General features: G+C 51.5%; 1 protein-coding gene across 2 annotated transcripts in view; it reads left to right on the forward strand.

Moving 5' to 3' along the window:
- Nucleotides 1-270: 270 nt before the first annotated feature.
- TLN1 (talin 1) overlaps nt 271-20,533 on the forward strand; it is a 58,070-nt gene continuing 37,807 nt past the window's right edge. For both annotated transcript variants that reach the window (XM_085326276.1, XM_085326275.1), the window contains exons 1-2: nt 271-289; nt 17,045-17,208. In XM_085326276.1, the coding sequence (XP_085182402.1) occupies nt 17,079-17,208 (130 nt within the window). In that variant the 5' untranslated portion in view covers nt 271-289; nt 17,045-17,078. The remainder of the gene's footprint in view (nt 290-17,044; nt 17,209-20,533) is intronic.

Raw genomic sequence — 20,533 nt, forward strand, 5'->3', positions numbered from 1 at the left:
GGACTGATTTGGTGGCTTTGTCGCACTGGAGCAGCAGCATTACCCTGGCAGCTGAGCTGCAGAGCTTTCCTCTTTTTTTTTTTTTGTCTAGACCCTGCCTAAGCGCCTCTTCTCTTCCTGTCCGCCCCACTTGACATATAGCAACTGAGAGCTGAGGGGAAGTGGGAAGGGTGTCTCCGGCGATTTTCCTCCCCTCTCCCCTCCCCTTGCCTGGCTGTTGAAGAGCTTTGCTGATGGGTAGGGGGAAATCCAAACTGGAATTCTGCCTCTCCGAGTCGAGGAGGTAGAGGTGAGCTCTACAGCACCAGGATAAGGCTGCACCCCTGGATTCTGCCCTATGTAACTTATTGTTGAATGGAGAAGCCTGAGGATGCGCTTCTCACAGCCGTGTGTCCTGGCTGCTTTGGAGCCGAAGGAGGTCACTTGTCCCCCCTGAGAGCTCCTGCTCCTGCAGCTGGCCTCACGTGGGCGGTTGGACTGCTGCTCCCAGGACAAAAGGCTGATTGTGCCCCCAGGATAGGGTGCTGGGGTGGGATGCATAGATGCATAGCTCCCCTCTGTGCTGGAGCTCCTCCCGTGCTGCCTGGGGCACTGTTGCCCCTCCGCAGGTTGGAAATGGGTGCTCCGGTCCGGGAAGCAGTGCTGGGGGAGGCAGTGTTGTGGCTGTGAGCAGTGTCAGGAGCTAAACCCCAAAAGGGGAAATGCGACCGGGTTCCTGCGCTGCAGCCACGTTGTGACTGCCGTACCGGTTCCTCGTTCTGTGCCGTAATGTCCCCGGAGCCGAGCCGGAGCGGCTGGGAGGGAGGGGGCTCCTTCTGGAGAAGGCCATGTCGTGGTGCGAGGGGCTGGGGAGCTGCCCACGGTGCCCCGGGTGGAGCAAATTAATGAGGCACCGGAAAGGCTGCCTCATCTTCCACACTGTCTGMGATGACTCCTTGTTCCCTCCCCAGCCCTGCTTTGCTGCGTCTTTTCCCTGCGCTGTCTCCTGCCCTGAGCCTTAGTGCCGAAGCCGTAGAGCTCCCTGCTGCCGGGCTGCCTCTCCTGAAGGACGGGTCCTTGGCCCTTTGAATCTGCCGGCAGGATGTTTAAATGCTTAGGCTGTGGCTTCATCGCTGGCTGTTAGATCCATATTTGGTAGCAATAATTGTTTACTCCTTTCTCCTCTCTCCCTTTATGTCACTGCTGAGGAGGGGAGGGGACATATTTTTGGGATCTTTAACATTGCTGGAATCTGCTTGTTTCCTGATAAAGGGCCTGAAAAACCCAGAAGAGCGAGAGATGAAGCAGGAGAGGGAACGGATTCATTTCGAGCAGCAGATTTCAGCCTCGCTTCACTAGCAGCCATCTAAAACTTGGTCAGCGGAGCTGGGCCTTGATGCACGCTTGAGTCCAGGGGGCTGAATACTCTCTGAGAGAGCTCAGTCCATCCCRTGTGCGCCCAGCTCTGTAAATGACACATCCTGGCAGTTGCTTGAGGACCACGGGACAGGAGTTGTAAGATCCATTGGATCTTATGTTACTGGAATAGGGAGTGGTACTGTACGGTGTGCAGCCCTGTCCTTTCTGGAGTTGAAATTCGGTGACTCTTAGCTGCAGAAATGTTAGCACAGCCCCATGACTTGGCCCTACCCACCGCTTTAGGTGTCAGCCTCTGCTCAAGGCAGGGAGAAGGCCCTGATAGCCACAGGCTACCTGAGCAGAGGTCAGAGATGCGGTAAAGCTCTCTTGTTTTCCCCCTTTCCTCGCTGGCTGTGTGCGTTGCTTCACAGTAGGTGAATAATGTGGCCTTGTGCAATCCCTGCCAAGGGCTGGGATTGTATAGTATCCGCTGTGACCCATTGCTGACTTCGTAACGGAGCCTAGAAGATAAAAGCAGGTTTTGAAATGGCAAGTAGCGCAAGCTGGCCTCTGGCAGGCATCACCCAGGACACTTACTGTTGCTGAGCTCTGAATATTTTGTCTGCAACTTGCTGTTGAGGCGGTGGAGTCAGCTGTGTCTCCTTTTCCCAGCGTACAGAGCGTACATACATGGCTACAAGTGTAGACCCTAGTGCTCTCCTAGACTCTGGTGCTTGGGGCCTKTGCTGCCCCTGCCTTACCCTGGGCTGTTTCTGCATGTCCAGGGTTGGAGAGCAGAGAGGGGAAGACAGGCTGTTGCATTTTTGAGGGTTTGGGTTGGTTACGTGTACCAAAGCTGAAGGCCTCTTTGGGCAGTTCTGTTTTGCTTTTCCAGCAGAGGCAAAACTAATGGCCGAAGGAGGAAAAATGCTCCCTCAGGTACAAGTAAAACCCCTTCAAAGGGAAGTGGAGAACAGGAGCCAGTAGGGCAAACTTCCTAGAGTTTAATGCCTTCATTCTGCCTCCCGGATGGCTGGTTCCCAAGCAACGTCTGTTCACACCGGCGATGCAAAGGTGGCTGGGTGATAGGGCCCCTGCAGCGTGGGTGCCAGGACTGGGGCCTCTGATGGTCTCTGTGGAGCCTGAGCGAGCTCCTGCTACCCCTGAGAGGCTCTTCTGGGGCTCTGTGCTGGAGGACTGGTCCACTAAGGACATGGGCAGAGCTCTCCGGGGAAGAGCCCGTGGCCGGAGGAGCTGGGAGCGCGGCGCTGTGGCAACGGGAGGCCCGGCGCTGGCTGCACGGGCACCCTGTGCTGTTTGCTTTTCTGGTCTGTGCATTGCCCTTGTGGGTCGCCCTAGGGTGCTGCAGTTTGGGTGGGAAAAGGAGCTTTTGCTTCCTGCTCGGAGTTCCCTGGGCTGCTCCGTGGGGGAAGGATGCCTAACAACAGTAGATAGGTCTAGGGACATATAGGAAASTCCAGCAGTTAATGGCTCAGGCTGCTCTGACTTAATGCAGATGAATTTTTGGATATCTGGAGCTTGGTTTCATGGAACTACCACTGTAATGGGAAGCTGTGGAGTTCCCCGTGAGACGGCCGCAGCGGAGACATGATGACCACGGGCCTGTTCAGGATCCCCGCTCTCCCTGTTACTCCCCACGTACCGTTGCTCTCTGTCCCGTGTTCGTTTCCCACGTTCTGGCCGCTCCGTGCGGGCCAGCGGTGCCCCTCCTGCCGCGTCTCCGCGGGGCCCGGAGGATGCTCCGCTCCCCCGCCCCGTCGGCACGACCGCCCCGAGCAGCGCAGCGCGGTCTGGTCGTCGGGAAGGAAGCCGGGAAGCGGCTGCGGGGAGGCAGGGGGGGGGACGACTCCGCTTCCTCGCGTGTGCTTGGGAAGCTGCTCCTCGGAGAGGAGCCCGCTCGTTACCCGACTCCCTTGCGTCTCTCGCTCCAGCCACAAATAACACGAGGGCAGCCGCCGGAATGCGAGCCCGTCAGCAGAGCGCGGGCTGCCTGCTGGAGCCGCGCCGGGGAGCGCTCCCGGCCGAGCGCGGGGCTGGGCCCGGCGCCGCGCCGCTCGCAGCTTCGCCCCGGCGTCCGCCCGGCTCCTGCGCTCCTCTTCGGCCCGTCTGAGCGCGAGCGCGGCCCTGGCTGCGCCGGCAGCGCTCGGCCCGGCTCGCGGGAGCCTCCCCGCCGCGCAAATCCAGGTCGATGACCAGCTGCGCGGCTGAGAGAGAGGAAGTGGGATGAATCAGCCAGGCGGTGTTTGGCGTGGGGCTGCTGGCTCAGCCTTCGGGTCGACGTCTGGCTGAGTCACCGATATCTCCAATATTTTCTGTAGCTTTAATCTCGGAATGGAGGACTGCTGCAGCCAGGCCAGAGCCCCCGAGCACTTTGAGCCCCGAGAAGCTGCTTTCCTGCTGTCCCTGCCGTAGGATGCTTGCGAGGCTGCGTCCTAAATGGGGTCTTGTTTTTTTACAGGGTTAATTTTTTAACCCAGTTCCTTGTGCTGTTGGGCAAACGCCTCTTATTGGTATAGCATTTGTGGAGCTATGGCCTAAGATTGCCTGCTTCAGGCTCGCAACCTGGCTTTGTCAGATGTATTTCGGGACCGGAGGAAGCTTGTGTGTAACAGTGATTGGCATAGGATGGTCGGGAATGGGAATATGATTTCTAGTTACTTTGTCTTCTCTTAAATTGAAAAGAAAATAAAAAAAAATGCCTTAAACAGGAATGGACCTTCCCAGCAGGGAGGGTTGTGCCCGCTCAGCCAGCTGAAATGCCCGGCCTCACGTGCAGGGCTAAGGTGGAGGCTGTCGTGGCTTCTGCCTGATGAACCACCGTGGAAATCGGTGCTGCGCTTCGTGCAGAAGCTTCGAGAGCGGTGGGCCTAGTGGGCAGATACAAATTCTGCTGCTGCCGTGAGTGGCTTCTGGGTTACGAGTAAGCTTTGCTTTCYGAGTCCACCTACCATAAAATGAAACTTCTTGCAGTTTTTGCTGTGCAAAGCACGTGCAAATGTTTCATAGCTCCGCGAGTGAAATGAGTGTTTGCTCTTGCGCTTTCTGCTGACCTCTATGCAAGCAAAAAATGCAAGGACTTCACTGGGGAGTGCATAGCTGTTGGCAGTCAGAGTCCACGTTAACCAAGTGTGTAACTGCTGTGCTTATAAAAAGCCCTAGTTGGCTGCAGCTGCTGAGCTATTAGCAGTCCGTAGCTGTGCAGAATGGCTGATAAAACTTCCTGCAAAGAGGTCTCAGCCGTCGCTCTCCCATCCTTGCGCAGCTGCCACACATGGACTGCAGGAATATTCCAGTCTTTCCTAAATATTTTGACATTGCTGTAAAGCAGTCTTGTGTGATGTCTCCTTTAGAGCTTCTATGTTTAAAATGGCAAAATTGTTTTATTTGGTGAAGATTTGCAATTTGTTCTGGAAACTTTCCACCAGTGTGTTGCGCAGACTGTGTTTGAAGACAGTCTGGCAGCACTAATGGATATATGTATATATTTTTTAATACAGAACTTACTCCCCAACTGTTCTTGCCTTGTTACTCTAAAGTCAGTAGATACAAATATAGCAGTTACATCATGTGATGGAAAATTTACTTTCGGTGGTCCCAGAAATGACATAGCTGTTTCTTAGACTGAAACAGCACTGAAGAAAAATCCATGCTCTGAAAGGTAGAAAACAGCAGAAAACCAAGTTGGTTCTCAATCTGGCAGAGGCAGAGCCTGGGGCTTTGGCACAGCTTTTTTTCWTTAGGCTGCCCAAGGTCAGCTGTCATTCTTGTTCTCATTGATCAGTGTGTTTGCACAACTGCAAGCGAGCGGGAAGGATGCCTGGGGTTAGGCTGAAGGTCATTTAAACGCTGCTGCTCTGGGCTCGTTTCTGCCTGTGAGTCAGCAACATCCCTCTGCTTCCTCAATATAATAAACGCAGGCCCCAGACCTTGCTAACGCTCTTACGGGGTGACTGCGGGGCGGCGGGGGGAAAGGAAGCAGATGGGACGTTTTCTGGAGGGGTGGATGGGAGCCCACAAAAATTTTGGGAGAGGAAAGTCCATATTCAGGAACTCTGTTAAGCAACGTGATCGTTTCTCAAAGCTGAAAAATGGTTGTGTACGTTTTCACAGATGAAAATCTTGCAGTTTTCAGTTGAACGCATAAATATGTTCATCTACCTTGTAGGCTGTTAACTAGCTGGCTAGCTGCTAYGTTTGCTTATCTGCTTTTGCATACCAATAAATGATTACTAACATGTTTGCTTTTTCTGGCGTCTAGCCAGTATAGAAAAATTTTGTGCATTCATCAAGTCTGTCCTTTCTCCTCCTCCTTCCCCCCTGCAGAGGGACAGTTTAAATTTGGCTGTCCTTCCTTTGTTTTGTTTTGGTAATTTCACATCATTTGGGCGTTATAGACTGTTTTATATACTTAGACTTCAAGCAGAAGTTATGGAACTATATTAGGTAGTAGAAGAAAAGGAGGAAACTTAGATTTGCATCTGTGCGTTTCAACCTCTTCCCCGTTTTTGTGGGYTCAGCATGGATCCTTTTGACTAGACATTTAGTAGCGTGTGAAATCTTTTCTTGGGYTGGGAGTCATTCTAGTCTAGGTGACGCCAGATTGCCGTGGAGACCGTGAGTAGTGTCACCAGCCTACAGCCTGTCCAGTTCCTCTGAAATCTCCATCGGTTGCTGTTGTAAAGTCGGCGCATCTCGGTAGATCTGTGCGCGTCAAAGGACTCTTGTTGTGCTTCGATCAAAGTCGCCTTTGCACGAAGYGCAAATGTCAGCGTGCTTGCAGCAGCTGGCTGCAAACGCGCTGCTTGATCTTCTTGAGAGCTCCCTGTCAGTGGCAAAGTGCAGCACTAGCTTTCCTCTTGCGAAAGGAATTTTGAACTCCCTTTGGGAAAACTGGAGTTTCTTCTTTCTCAGCAAGATGTGTTTMACATTTGGGATGACTCTGCCRAAGAAATGTAGAGGAGATCACYGTGGTGGTTTTCTAGTGGCRCTGCTTCTGGGTTGCGTGYGACAGTGAGAGTTTGTTTGGTTTTRCTGTACCAGAACTCTCCTTCTGTCCCTTACATGGTCTGATGCATGTATATATGTATGYAATATATRTAYTTCCCCCCTAAAAACATAGTACCCACAGGGAAGTTCACACAAACCTTCACCACTAAGCTGCCAGATTGGTGCCCCATCAAAGAAGATCTCTCCAGAAGGAGATATCCAGACAGATTTGCAAGCCTCGTGATTAATTACTGCATTCCTTGACAAATGGTTGCAGGGATTGATAAAATGTACTACTTAAATAGCAAAGATTATTTCTGCTTTAGAAATCAATGTGAGCAATGTTCAGTTGTTGCAGCTGAAGTTGTTTCCTCAGAATATGGAAATAAAAATGCATCCTCTTTCTTTCMTTTCAATACCTGCTTGACGTTTTCAGCGCTTGCACTGCTGCAGAACTTTGCACTGATTCAAGCATGAAGCAGGCATGGCATAAAACGTGACTTTTTATTTTCTTTTTCCCCCTCRGAGTCCTTGCATCTTGTAAGGTAGCACTTTGCTTTCCGCAGAACACAAAGTTGATGCTTGTCTTTGTGCTGTGTGTTGTCAGTGAYGGTCGTGGAGGTCTTGCCTGCGCCCGTGGAGCTGGAGAAGAGCTGTGCCTGGCAGAGCACTGTGCTTCTCCCTTCAGACTGCGTGTCCTGGGTTGGAGGCCGTGCTCTTACTATAAAATGACGTGTTTTTCCGGTCGGGTTTGTCTTTCAGTTCACTTCGTGGTGCGATTGCTGATTGAATTGATCATTTTTGTAAAAGAGTAGGCGTTCTTGAATAGCATGCTGGCAGTTTTACAGCAAGGTGGAAAGGGTAGCTGCCTGCTTGCACCATCTTTAATACACTAACTCCACGTTTTATTTACAGTGCATAATTTGGAWGGTATTTGCTCTTTCCTTTTCAGGAGTTAGTAGTAGAAACAACGCTAAGAAACAAGTGCTAAGTGCCAGCACTTCCTGATGGCATAAAATGCCCCACATGCTTGGTGCTCCTGCCATGTACAGGCTGTTTCTGCCTTCAGGGTTAAACTCATCGCCGAGCTTGAGTTCAGGAGGATGTTTTTCTCCAGGTTAGGCTGACTGGGACTGCATGCCTTTTTTCTCCTTAGATGGGATGGTTAGCTTTCCTGAATGCTCCACTGTTGGCGGTGCCCTTAATCCTGCCTGCTCTCACTGTGAGCCCAAAATCAGCACCTACAAGTAGCCTCTAAAATAAAAGGCTCACAGAACATCCTGAGTTAGAAATCYCTGCTACAGATGCTTGTGACTGCAGAGGACTGTACTTTGCTGCTCTAGTGATACCGTCCAGTTACAAGTCCTTACGTTGAAGGAGCTCTGAATGAACCTAGTTTCTCACCCCTGCTCCAGGCTGCAGTTATCCCTCATTTTATTCTGATACTGTTGACCCATGTATGTGGGAGAAGTGCTGGGCTGCTTTACCCACCCGTGGCCCCCGGCTCGGGGAGACGGCTGCTTTTCCTGGCTGTAAATCCCTTGCTCTCTGCAGACACGTGCTCTTTGGTCCCGTATGTTGTTCCCCGGCGAGCTGGTTAGCCCAACTGCAAGAAGTCTCAGCAGCCCGTGCTCCAGGCGTGTTCTCAGTTTGTTTTGCAGGCAGTGAGGGAGCTTAGTCCCAGGTGCTTGACTCCACGTGCCTAAGCTCCTACCTGCTCCTGGGACGCTCATGCCAAAGAGTGTAGAGGCAGCCTGTCRTGAAGGGTGCGTGTTAAGGAGCACCTCTGCTGTAGCAGTGAGRAGCCCCCTGGTTTTGGGTGGCGCTCAGAAGCAGGAATTGCAAGTTCAAGTTGTGGGGATGGCTGGGGCAAGAGTAACCCTGCTGTTCCTGCAGTGCTGGCGCGGCTTGGACTGTTTCTGTTCCTCTCTGTCAGCATCTGACTTCTTTCCCTTCTTTCCCTTATGGGTTCTGGCCTTGTCTTGGTAGTGACACAYGCTGCTTTTCCTACAGCTGCTGCGGAGAGAGGGTGGGATGGAAAGCAGTTTTCTGTTCAACTCGAGAATGTTTTGGGGTATAGAGAAGGTGACAAGAACTGGTGTGGTGACTGCAGCAAGGTGCACAATGTGTGAAATATTGGAAAAAACTCTTCTAGAGCAGGTTATTCCTCTTATGATAAAAGTGTTGCAGCTTTGGACTTGCAGGAAACTTTTTATATTGCCCATGTCATGTGGTTGCTGAGTGCTTGCAGTCCCAATTAGTAGGCTGCAGTAAGGAGCGTGCTGAAAAGTTAGAGCCTGGGTGGAGCCATTTGCAGCATTAGTGCTGTAAGGAGAGGGGGATTTGGGACAGCTTTGAGGTGGAGTGTAAAAAAAAAAAGCACTTCTGTATGCAAGATCTGAGCAGGCATTTGGGAACTCGGATGCACTTGGGCAAGACGTGCTGCGTTGCCTGCGCCAGCTCCAGGAGCGTGTGCACAGAGGAGGAGCTGTGGCGAAGTAGGGAAGCGGTGGAAGTTGGTGGCGGCAGGACATGCACAAACCGAGGAGGGGTTTGCATGTGTYCAAGTGCCTCCTTCTCCCTTCCACATGCCACTGATGCTCCTCTGCTGCAGCGCTGCTGGCTGCCTCCCTCCAGACCCGAAATACATTTCATTCCTTGTCAGCAGTGCATGGAGCCAATGGGGAGCCGTGGGCCTCCGCGAGCGGCTCTTGCAGAAACATTGCTGAACGGCTCAGGAATGCAGAGCTGGAAGGTCTCCACGCGCTGGCGGAGGAGGCAGCGCGCTCCACCCCGCCGACCCCAGAGCCTCGCTCACAACCCCGTCCCTGTGCCCGAGCAGGAGGGACTCCCGGGCTCCTCCAGATGCCAGGAGCAGGGCACTGTGGAGGCAGACCCTCCTGGCATTGCTGCTCTTTGAACGCACGCAGGAATCAGACCCAGCCTTCCCTGTGTACCCAACCCTTCCATCCCCCTCTATTTCTGCTTGCTCTGACTCATTCCTGACCAAAATCGTTTTTATCCATTTCAGGTCTTGCTCTTTCTTCCTCAATCCCTTAAAGGACTGGCTGAACGCGGGGGCGTGCTGCCTCCTGGGACTTCCCTTGCTGCTCCTCTGAGTTTCTGGGCATGTCTCAGTCAGGACTGTCCCCTATGCGCACCCCAGGAGTGATGGTCTGARGCTTCTTGAGCTGCTGGTCCAGCCCAGGGTAGGAGCCCTGGAAGCGTGCAGCCACTTGCTCAGCCCATGCCATGCTGGACGACCAGCATCCCCTTGAGGAGCAGCGACCGTTTCCTTGCMCATAACCCACTCAAGTCAGCGGTTCAGAGCAGCTAGCAGAGACTGGGCTGACAGAGCCAGCTCAACTGGGTGTTGAGCCAATTGCTTTGGGTTGTTTGGTGCCACTCAGAAGCCTAGTGCCACTTCTGACAGCACGGTTTCTATTAGGACCTGGGCAGCACTGGGGAGTGAGGTGATGGAAGCATCTGTTACTGTGATATGTTTTGTTTTGTTAAAAGGCTGCAACAGGGCAGCAGTRAGGCTGCCGAAATGCCTTGCCCAAGAACGCTACTGGGTCATGTTAAGGTTGCATGTAGCTGGTAACCTTTTCCTGATAGCTGTAATTGAATGTCTGGTAGAAAAAATAAAATCAGAACAAGCAGATATGATACTTCCCATGAGTACTCTTGGGACAAGAAAGTCCATAGATCTGTTTTCTGGATCAAGTCATTCCCTCTAGAGAGAGTGCGCATTCCTCCTTCCCTTCCCTGTGAGTGGGCTTGGGAGGAGAAGAAAGGGAATAACTTCCGGAGWGTGCAGGATTGGGGCTGGCGAAGAGACTAGGGAATGGCTGTGAAGAGCAGGGAGCAGCCACGCTGCGGGGCCTGCAGCGGGACGGAGGGAATGAATGAYGCTTTGTAGAGAGCAAGAGACAGAGGTTACCACAACCCGCAGAAGCGTTGAGAGCCTGCTCRACTGAGAGTAAACCTAATGGAAAGGACTCTCCCTACGAGCCACGGGTGGGCAGGTGGCAGACTTATTTACAGCCTCCTTTTGTTTTTGTTATTTCTCTCTGAGTTTGATCTGTTGTAAAAATATTGTTGTTTCAGTTATGTCACTAAACCTGGCCCTGGTGTTTCAGAGGCCTTTTGAGGATGTTCACTCTGAGGCTGACCTGTTATTTCCTTAAAGCTTGACTTGGCTGGGGCCTGTTCCATGTAGCACCTAGCTCCATAGCACTGCTCCTGTAGCAGTCACTTGTACCACACTGCATTGCTACAGGAGCTTCAGCACTACTCAGTGCTGTGGGTGGGTGTCTTGCCAGGTTGCTTACTTTATCCCTAATAGTGCTTCTCCAGCAAATGTGATATCCAAGGTGTTGAATTACATAGCARAGGCACCTGATGCACAGAAATGCTGATTCTGGGGCTTGCATGCAGCAGCACAGAGACTTGGAGAGTGCAGACCCAGCAGGCAGAGAGGATGACTCCAAGACTCCTGGCTCTCTGCCCCTTCTCCTGTCCTCTGAGCTCTTTTTGCTGCAGTGGATGTAGAGAGTTGCTGTTGTGGCGCTCTGGTGAATATATTTAAATTGGAATCAGGTCTGAGAGTACTCACCAGGACTGATGCCATCCCAGTAAGGCACTCACAGGCAGGAAGATGGATTTCCTGCCACACAAGGTCTCCAGAGCTGTTCCTTGGTTTGCCTCACCATCTGGCCTCCTGAGCCTTAGTGTAAGGAAGAGTTGAGCCTGCCTAGTTGAGGAGAGAAACTGAAAAAGATATTACCCTTTCAGTACCAACACAAACTTACTTGGGCATAAATTAAACCACCTCATGTCAGGTTGCGTAATTCAACATAACATAACTGTAGGCTGCCGCCAGAAAGGGGCGGTCCTCTGCCCGTATCTGCTTCGTGTCTGGCTTCTTGCCGCGGCAGGTGAGTCAGGTCAGACTGGCTYGGGACAGTTGTTGCTCCAGGAGCTTGCTAGATTGCTGAGAAAACATGCCCTGCAGCTGGGTAATCTCTAGATCTGATGGGGAGGGAGGGAGCGGCATGAACACTACCCTTCTTGGTGTACGTCTTCCAGTTACTCTGCGTTAGATGTGATGTGGGCCTGTGCTGTCAGGACTGCACACATCAGACACTGAGCAAGCAGGGACAAAGGTGAAGAGTGAAACATCTCTTCTGCAGGGACTGTGGGTGATTCTGGGTTGCCTGAAGGTCCAAGATGAGGCCTGGCCTTGTGAGCTGGGAGCTCACAATTTCTTCCCGTCTCTGCGACTCCGGGCCTTGGGCACTGCAGCTCCTCTGTGCTGTGCKGCCTCCCCTCCTGCCACGCATCTGTCCTTCTGCAGGTTGCTTTGTGCAAAGGCTCTTATCCTGGATTTGGGCAGCATCTGGTGCAGTAGACCCTCAGAGTGCTCATACCGTACGCAGGGGGAATGGTGCCTTCCAAGCTGGTGCTTTTGATGAATGGGAGTGCTAGTTGGAGAGCTGGTGCTTGTTCAGCTGCCACGGGGCAGGTACTAAGAGCAGGTCTGCGAAGACAGCACTTACGCCTGGAAATCAACTGACTAAGGAGGGGGAGAGGATCCTAGTGCTATTCTGCCATCCTAGCAGAGACTGTGGCTTTTCTAATACCACAAAAACTGCTCATGCAAATTCATTGCAGCATGTAAGTGCAGTATAGACCAGCAACTGCTCTGAGCTTCCCTTTTCTCCCCTCAATGAATTCAAAAGCTTTTGTCACTTCAAATTGGGGCAGGTTCTGCCTCAGGGCTCTGGCTGCGTCTTGTCAGAGAATGGTGCTGGACGGGCAGTTTCCTTCGCTGTTGTTCCTCAGGAGCCGCCTGATCTGTAGCCAGAGATGGGTCTGGGACTGCAACGTGGTCCCTGAAGCACTGAGGATTTGATCCCAGGACAGAGCCTGACTTTGCAGAAAGTGGTCTTCCTCTGTCCAGAGGCAGAGGTCTGGCGGGCTTCTGGCGCGCGATTGTTGCCGGATCGCAGGCAGGAGTTCCTCTCGTGTCGACTGGGGTGGCCGTTGCTAGCTAGATAGCTCTGCCTGTGTCTGATGTTGGATCCCGAGTCTGGCTGTCAGCATTGCCCACGCCTCCTGGGACAGCTGGTTCACAGCCTAGGCTGGCTTTGTCCTCTTCTGGGTTTAGTTATTATTCCCTTTTCTTAAATAAGTCATAAAAATCTGTAATTCTTGACAATTTGAGTTCATGCCTGGGATACCCACCAGGCTGGTGGGTTGTTTGAAGATCTGCAGGCATGTAGTTAGCCCAGCATTCAGTTGGCTGCTGCTGGGCATGCTGTCTGAAATTGAGAAGAAATGAGAATGGACTGACTAGGAGCAAACAGACTGGAGACTGGGCCTGCTCTCTGAAACATACAGTGGGTGAGAAACAAAAGTTATCCAGGTGGCACTGATCAGCCTGGGATCGCATGACATGAACAGCAGGAGCTGCATTCTTGGATGTTGGATTCCTGGACATCTATCATCTTCCTGCAATAGAAAAGCTAGATCTTGGGTATAGAAGAAAGGGAAGTGGCTGGGTTTGGAGATGACCCAGGGGCAGTAGATAGAGCAAAAACCTCTGCTGCTTCTGAGCCTGAGCTGGAGAAACTTGGGTAATAGAAACCAAACTGTCAGTGCATCCTGGGAGTTGGCTCCTGTTGTAAGGGTGTGTTGTAGATCCTAGTTGTACAAGATGCATCCTAACTGCAGGGTCCAGCTATATTGTTGTTTTTCCCACTGCACCCAACCCAGTCACCATTTTCTAAATTCCCATTTCGACAGTGTGTATTGCTGCTGGGTTTATGGCTCAGTAATGCTACAGGCTGGACAGTGGTGCCAGGCCAGTTCATCTGCAAAATGTTAACTGTGCTGGTGGAAGTGGTATGAGCTTGTCTGGTTTGGGCTGTGTCCGTGAGGTGGCCAGTGCCACAAGCTTGCAGCCTTCTTGCTGGACAGCTGGGTAAGTCCCAAGAGGGAAGTACACAAGTGTTTCACGGTACTCTGCCTGCTTCTCCATTTTGCTTTTGCCCTGCAGAGACATTTGCTGCTTTGGGGGAAAGTGTGTGGGGGGGGGGGGAGCAAAATGCTCTGAGTGTGGTTTGTCAGCTTGACCCCAGGAGTGGGGCCACCCCCCGCTATCCGGCCCGGAGCAGCTCCCTGGGCTGCAAGGTGCATCTCACAGCCTTTCTCACTTGTGCTGCAGGCTCCTTCAGGCAGCCTTGTAGTCCCGGCTGCGCCGAAGCCCTGCAGAGGAGCGTGTGTGCAGCTGCGGCAGGAAACCGGCAGCCACGTATCGGCAAAGCGAGGTGGGGTTTGTTTGCGGTGGAGCGTGGGACCGGGCTCTTGGTGCTGCTCAGTGCCTTACAAGCCACTGTGGGCCTGCGATTTTTTTTTTTTTTTTTTTTGAGGCTCTGACTCGATAAGCTGTGCGGAGCTGGAGCAGCCAGCGAAGCTGGCGGTGGTGAGGTGACTGTCAACAGTTTTTGGGCCGGGTGGTTATGGTAGGAAAAAGTGAGAAATGAGTGCCTGTGGAGGGCAGAAGGTCAGCTTGGCTAGTGCTTGGTGCCTGCAGTTTTAGAAATAACTCCTGGCACTTTTGAGTTGAGAGTGGGAGGGAAAAGAAAGGCTTGAGGACCAYATCCAGGTGAGACACTCACTCTTCCACAGCTGCCGGGCTCCTCCTGCCTGCCATGCCCTTGGCTCGCTCTGGGAGCTCCCTCAACATCCCACTCTGGCAAATGCGGGCTGGAAATCTGACATCCTTTCTGGATGCTGGGAGGAAAATCAGCCTTCAGCATGCTGAATGAGAAGTTTGGGGGCATGAGTGGTTGCTCTGCATGCTGGGACTGAGGAAGTAATGGCACTGCAGCCCTCCAGGAGCTTGCAACCACAGCAGACAGCTGTGTAGCAGGTGGCAGCCTGCCCCATGGTGATGCTATGGCAGGCTCTGCAGCAGTGTGGTACTGCTGGTCTTCTCCCGTGAGCCTCTTCTGAAGGAGGCTTGGAGGAGACACTGGCAGCCCTGGACAAGTTGACCCAGAGGGACTTGCTTCTCGGGACGCTTAGGTCATTCAGGCAGCTGCAGGGCCCGAGGCTGCTGGGAGCAGGGCTCGCAGGCCGCCTCCAGCAGGCCTTGTTTCTCTCTGGCCAATTCCTGCCATGGTAGGAGAGCGCTGGATGTCAGAGCAATCGGGTCAGGATACAGGAGTCTTCTCAGTCCTGTGGCTCTTTTCTCTCTTGTGCCTTTTCTGGCTGGCAAGTTTTTACCCTTTTCACGGGCTTCTGGCACCAAAACCACTTCTCTGTGCCGCAGGAAGCACCTTTCTGCGCCTCCTGTGGTGTGTGGGCACACTCCTTGCTGACAGTGTTCAGCAACCTGTTTTCCTCCTCAAGCTGTAATAGCAGCTGCTACCAAGCCTGGCAGGTAAAACGCCAGCAYGTGCCGCAGAGCGGAGCAAGCTGGGCAGCGTCCCGCTCCCAGGGGAGACCTGCCCTGGGCCGCGCGCCGCGCTGCGAGCCTGCTGACCTCTCGCCGAGCTCCCCGAGGGGCCTGCCCTGGCTTGCACAGCCGAACCTTTTCCCACAGCCGGGCTGCGCTCAGCTCTGGGGAGCGCTCGTCCTCTTGCTGAACTTCCACTTAGGCCCTGTGTGGGAATTACCCTGCTGAGTGCTCGGGCAGGCTTGTTCGCCCCATCGGAGGGGTCTGTGAGGAGGCAGTGGGGTGCACGAAGAGAAGCTGCTGCCCCAGAGAGAGTATGTGAGTTTGGGAGGAGGACAGCAAGAGAAGAGTTACCTGGATGGAGAGAACAGGCAGGAGGCTGAAGGAGTTCTGACATACTGCATATTGCTGATTTCCCCCCCCCCCCACCACCTTCCTCTTCATCCTCTTTGCTGCTGCAGTTCAGGTCTCCCACGGCTCCATGCCTGCTCCTCTCAGGTCCCTTGCTCCTGGCCCACGTAGGCTTGCCAGGCTGACCATCTCCTGCTGTGGCTGCACCATGACATGTTGCACTGCATCCCTTCCAAGAGCATATCGCTGGTCTGCCAGAAAGCTGGGGCCTGGGAATGACATTTTAAGGGAGGTGGTTGCAGAGTTGGCAAAGTGACTGTGGATTGCATGGAGTGGAGGAGGAAATGGGTGCCCTTCCCTTCCCTGCCCCAAGTGCGTATGGGGCTGATGCCTCCCCGTGGGGTGTCTGTAAGCAATGAGGAGTGAACTGATGCATGCAGCTGAACTTCCTTATTCACACAAGAAATTTCCTCTTTTTGAGATGTACACAGTCGTTAGCGACTCCTCGTCTGAACAGAAGCTCTCCTCAGGTGAGCTGCGGCATTTTCAACCCTGCTGCCGGCTGCCATTAGGATCTCTGTGCCATCCCAGGCTGTGTGATGCCTTGTATCCTGTTTCTCCTGCAACTTAGAGCCACAAAGGAAGGAGTCACTAAATACCCTGTGGGGAGATCTGTGTTTTGTGAGCAAGTTCCTGGCTCTTGTTCAGGACCGGAGAGTCCCTTTGCTTTTACTCAGTTGCCTCTACGGCTTCTGTTCTTACTGATTTGACCCAATGTTCTCCAGGCAGGGGCAGGGGGTGCCACCAAGAAATCCTGCAACATATAAAAAGTATTTTCTTCCCTCAGCTTTTAATTGGCCATCATTCAATTTTATGGTCTTCCCTCTCCAGGGGTACGGGAGCAGATAGGAGCCACCCTCTCCCTTTGCTTATCTCTTCTCTCTGAGCAGCTCCAGGCTCTTCCGTTTCTATGGGTCGCTCATCTCTAGGAAGTGTGAGTGCCTGTCATACATTCTGGGGAGTTTTTGAGTGGTTGAGGGTCACAGCTCTTGTCTTAGTCTCCTGGCTTAGCACTGTCAGATGTTGATGTGGGACCTCTGAGGAGTCCTGATAGCTAGGGCAGGACCCTGCTGGCTCAAGGCTGAAGTTTAGTTTTCCTCTTGTGGTTTCTGTGTCATGGCAGTTTTAATTATAAATCCTTCCATTATTCTCTCCCACTTTATCTCACAGTACTCCCATGCACTCATTTCCTTCTTGCTGACAGTGTCTATGCTGAGTAACAGCTATGGTCACTTCTGTATTTGAACAAAATTGACTGTGCGACCTTGGAGTCAAGGCCTGATAGGGAGACAACAGCCCTTAACTTTCGCTGAAGATCGCAGACAGTCTTTGTGTGTAAAGAGATCACAGGTTCTGAATTTCATTTGAAGTCCTTGTATTTATGAAGGACCTTGCATAGATGCCTTTGTCTATCTGGTTGGAGATATCCATCGCTGGAACCTTCTCCCCTTCGTTAGCACAGAGATGGGAAATGGAACCTTTTCGTGGGCTCTTAAATACACATAAAGGAGTAGCTAGTCACAGGATATAGTCCTTGTTTGTAATTAGAAGCCATTTCCCAACTTTCAGGAGGAAAAGGTCATGGCAGAGGGAAGACACAGCAAAGACCCTGTGTCCTGAGTTGTGGAAGGGACAGTGCTGGCTGAGTTTTCTRAACAAGCAGGGACATTTCAGTGAAATGGCTTCCTTTTGTAGCTGTGTGACTGCAACCTACTGGCTTCCTGGGATGGGAGGAATTGAGACTCCTTGAGCAGCAGTGAGATACTGATGTCGGTGCAGGCTCAGCAGTGAGAACTGATCCAGTTCTGTCTCCTCTGGCAGGTGACGCAGGAGTGGGGACTGTCCAACCGCCACCATGGTTGCCCTCTCGCTGAAGATCAGCATCGGCAATGTAGTGAAGACCATGCAGTTCGAGCCTTCCACCATGGTGTATGATGCCTGCCGGATGATCCGGGAGCGGGTGCCTGAGGCCCAGATGGGGCAACGTGAGTAGCTTGCTCTGGTGGCCGGTGCCATCCTATCTCAGCTAGTGCTCCTGCCCYGTTCCTTGGGGTCATTCCCTGTCCTGTTCTACTTTCCTGTCAAAGCATTTCTTCTGCTTTTGCCACTGAATCTCCCTTTTCCCTCTTCTTATGCCCCTACAAATTTCTCTGAAAGACTTCTCGTGTTTCTAGTGCTAACACCCTTTAGACACTAGCCTTTTCCTGGACACAAAGCCCCCTCTCCCAGTTCTGCAGCTTTGGACAGGTTACATCTCATTTCTGTGTGCTCTGTGACCTGCTATGTTTGGTCAGTAAATGGTTATACATTCCCTTTGGGGAGGGGGGAACAAAAAACCCCTCAAACACTCCAAAGACCTCCTTCAGTTTTGTCCCAGTGCAGTTCTGGATATTTTTCCACGTAGAACAGAATAGTCAGTGTGATTATTGTGGTGCTTTCCTAGTATGGGGAGAACTAGGCTCACATTTCCCCTGCCTGACTGAGACCAGAGCCTGACTCTTCTCCTTCCCTGGTAACTGCTCCAGGTTGTTGGTTGTTTTGCAGCCACCATCTTGTGCAAAAAACACTTTATTCTGAACTCGAGAAGCTTTTACTGGTGAGGATTTTGTTGAAACTGCTACATCCATGCAAAACATTCTGCATCTGATAAATCGTCCTTATCCAAGACCATGGTTCCATTGGAAAGTATTCAGAAAAGTGCCATGACCATGATTCAAAGTCTGGAAAATTTCCCTTACACTGAGAGATGAAAGTAGCTCAGAGTTTTGTTTGACARTGTTATAAGCCCTGCTCTGCAAGAACTTTCTGGGGAAGTTTTCTGACGTAGCTCTTCAGTCTGGAGATTTCCCTACCCTTTGCTGGGTGGATAGGTTACAAAAAATTAAGCTAGTGTCCCCACTGTGCAGATTTGTGGCCCCCAAAAGAATAGGATAGAGCACAAGAGCTGGTGTTACCTGGACGTAGTAGATGCAGCTGGATAAAGCTTCAGGTTAAATGAAAGGACTTTATTCTGTTATAGGCCTATCTGGCTCAGTTTGTCACTTTGTAACATCAGGGGGGTTTTGTTTTTGTTGTTGTTAGTTTTTAAAGCACACTTAATTGCTACAATTGAATGATCTGGTTCWGTAACTCTTGCATCTCCTGAGCATTTGCTCCCCTAGATCTCTCCTGCTAATGGTCCTGAAGAGAAGTGGTGACTTGACGCTCCCTTAGCCAGCCTGCAGCTCCTTAGTGGTGCAAGACAGAAGCAACATGCTCCCTTTGAATACCCACCTGATCCTAGAAAACCCTGTGTGCTTTCAGGTTGCTATCATGGGACCAAGGCATTGAGCTCTTTGGGCTCCTTTATTTATACCTTGGAAGAAATTGGGGTATGGGGTAGGGAAAYGCATCTGAAAGTGAAATAGTCATCAAACTCTAAGCCTACTGCCCTTCCTCTCTCTTCTCTCCTGTTTGTAATTATTACAAGGAGCCAAGATCAGTTGTTTGGATGGGTTTAAACAGTTGCCCTGGTTCTAAGAAGTATTAATAAACGATATAAATGAACATTTCCTTTGTTGGGAAATGTATTGTCTTTGGTCTGGTCTGTCCCTCCCCAGCAGTTCTCTGTGAGTCCTGGGAAGTGCTGGTACTCTGACCTTGCTCAGCTGCTCAGTTCTAGTATCTCCCTGGTTCTTGGAGGCTCAGAATTAACCTTGTAACAAATGACCTTGAGATTTGATTCATCCTCTAGAATACGTGTTGTACACATAGCACGATTGCTGCAAGCAGATACGGGGGTGGGACAGCAAGACTGAGTCTCACTGCCAGTTTTGGGGTTACTATCACTGCCTGTGCCACAGGCTCCCTGCAGCTCTCCTCCTCAGCTAAGTCATCCTGGCTTTCCCTGGAGTGAAGTAACTCCTCTCCCAACTGGATGCCAATTCTCTCTGCCAAGTGTGAATGCCAGTTCCTAAAAGGTCTCTGCCTGTTATAAATGAACTGCTTTAACTCATGAAGGGGAGCTGGTGTCACCACAGGCAGCTGAGTAAAGGCCTCTATATAGCAATGCGTTAAGCAAAAAGCAAACGTGATGTCAGGAGGCATGCAGAAGAGGAACAGGGAGCAGCGCGGAAAATATTAGTGCTAGTAAAGGGTGGGGTTTCGTCCGAGCACCGTGGGCAGCATAACCATGACCACGGGCTCCGAAAGCAGCAGGGAGACAAGCTGGGGCCTAGAAATCTTGACCTGGTGGGAGGTGAGGAGGTCCTGCTGGAGCTGGTCAGAAGGGACGGGATGAGTCCATGACTGTGGGAGGCTCTGCGAGCGGGAGAGTGAGCTGCCCATGCAGGAGGAATACTGTGAAATCTGAAAGCAGCAAATGCCATGTGGAGTAAAGGAAATGCTTTTTCACTTCTTCTTCTTCTTTTTTTTTTTAACTTTATGTCCTGTTGGTATGTCGAATGCATTGTTACAGAAAGACTTTCGGACCAAGACTTTTGGTTTCGAAGAGGGACTGGATCTTTATATAGAGCCAAAGCTGTAATAGCATTAGAAGAAACATTATATTTCTTGCTCCTGGACATGAGCCAGGCTACCTATAAAAGAAAAAGATAAAACTTTAGAGGGAATTGGTTATTCTCAAGTTTCTTTTCTCTTTTCCTTTTTCTTTTTCTTTCTTTTTTTTTAAACAGTCTTTCTTTAAAAGAACTGGTGCTTTCCATTGTCGGAGAGTCTGAGCTTTGAAGCTCTGGTCAGATCTCATTGGGGAGCTGCTTCTGAGCTTTGCATCTCTGCTCCTTACCAGCTTCTCTTCCACCAATGTCCTGCCTCCCTCCTAAGGGCTTGGATTGCAGTTTTGGTAACCAGATACAGCCRATCCATTTATTCACTTTCACCTTCATCTCTAGCTCATAGCTCTACTGTTTCTGTTAGATCCTGGCATCTTTTGTTTGTCTTCACTGTACTTACTCTGTGGCACTCATAGATCCCTTTTTGAGTAGTTCTGGATTTTTTTTGTCTTTTTGAGCAGGTGTTCAGTACATAACTGGCACTTAGTTAAATCTGAGTGAAGTATCTTAACACAATCCACAACCCAGGTTACTTCCCAACTAGCCCTTCCTGAGCAGGCRTTCCTCTGTAGCTCCTCTTTCTGGGCCAGGAAAGGGAACTGTGATCAGTTGTCCCATGCATCACCCAGATTCCCCTGCCTCTTGCGTGGGTTTCAGTGCTGTTTCAGTGCGTCTCGCTTACCAAACCACTTAATTTTTGGTATTGCATTCTCTGAAAGCCAGTGTCTTTGTGTGTTATGTACTGAGATACCTTGCTGGA

This window comes from Rhea americana, unplaced genomic scaffold, assembly GCF_003343005.1.
Source record: "Rhea americana isolate MKP2758 unplaced genomic scaffold, rheAme1 scaffold_13, whole genome shotgun sequence".
NCBI lineage: Eukaryota > Metazoa > Chordata > Aves > Rheiformes > Rheidae > Rhea > Rhea americana.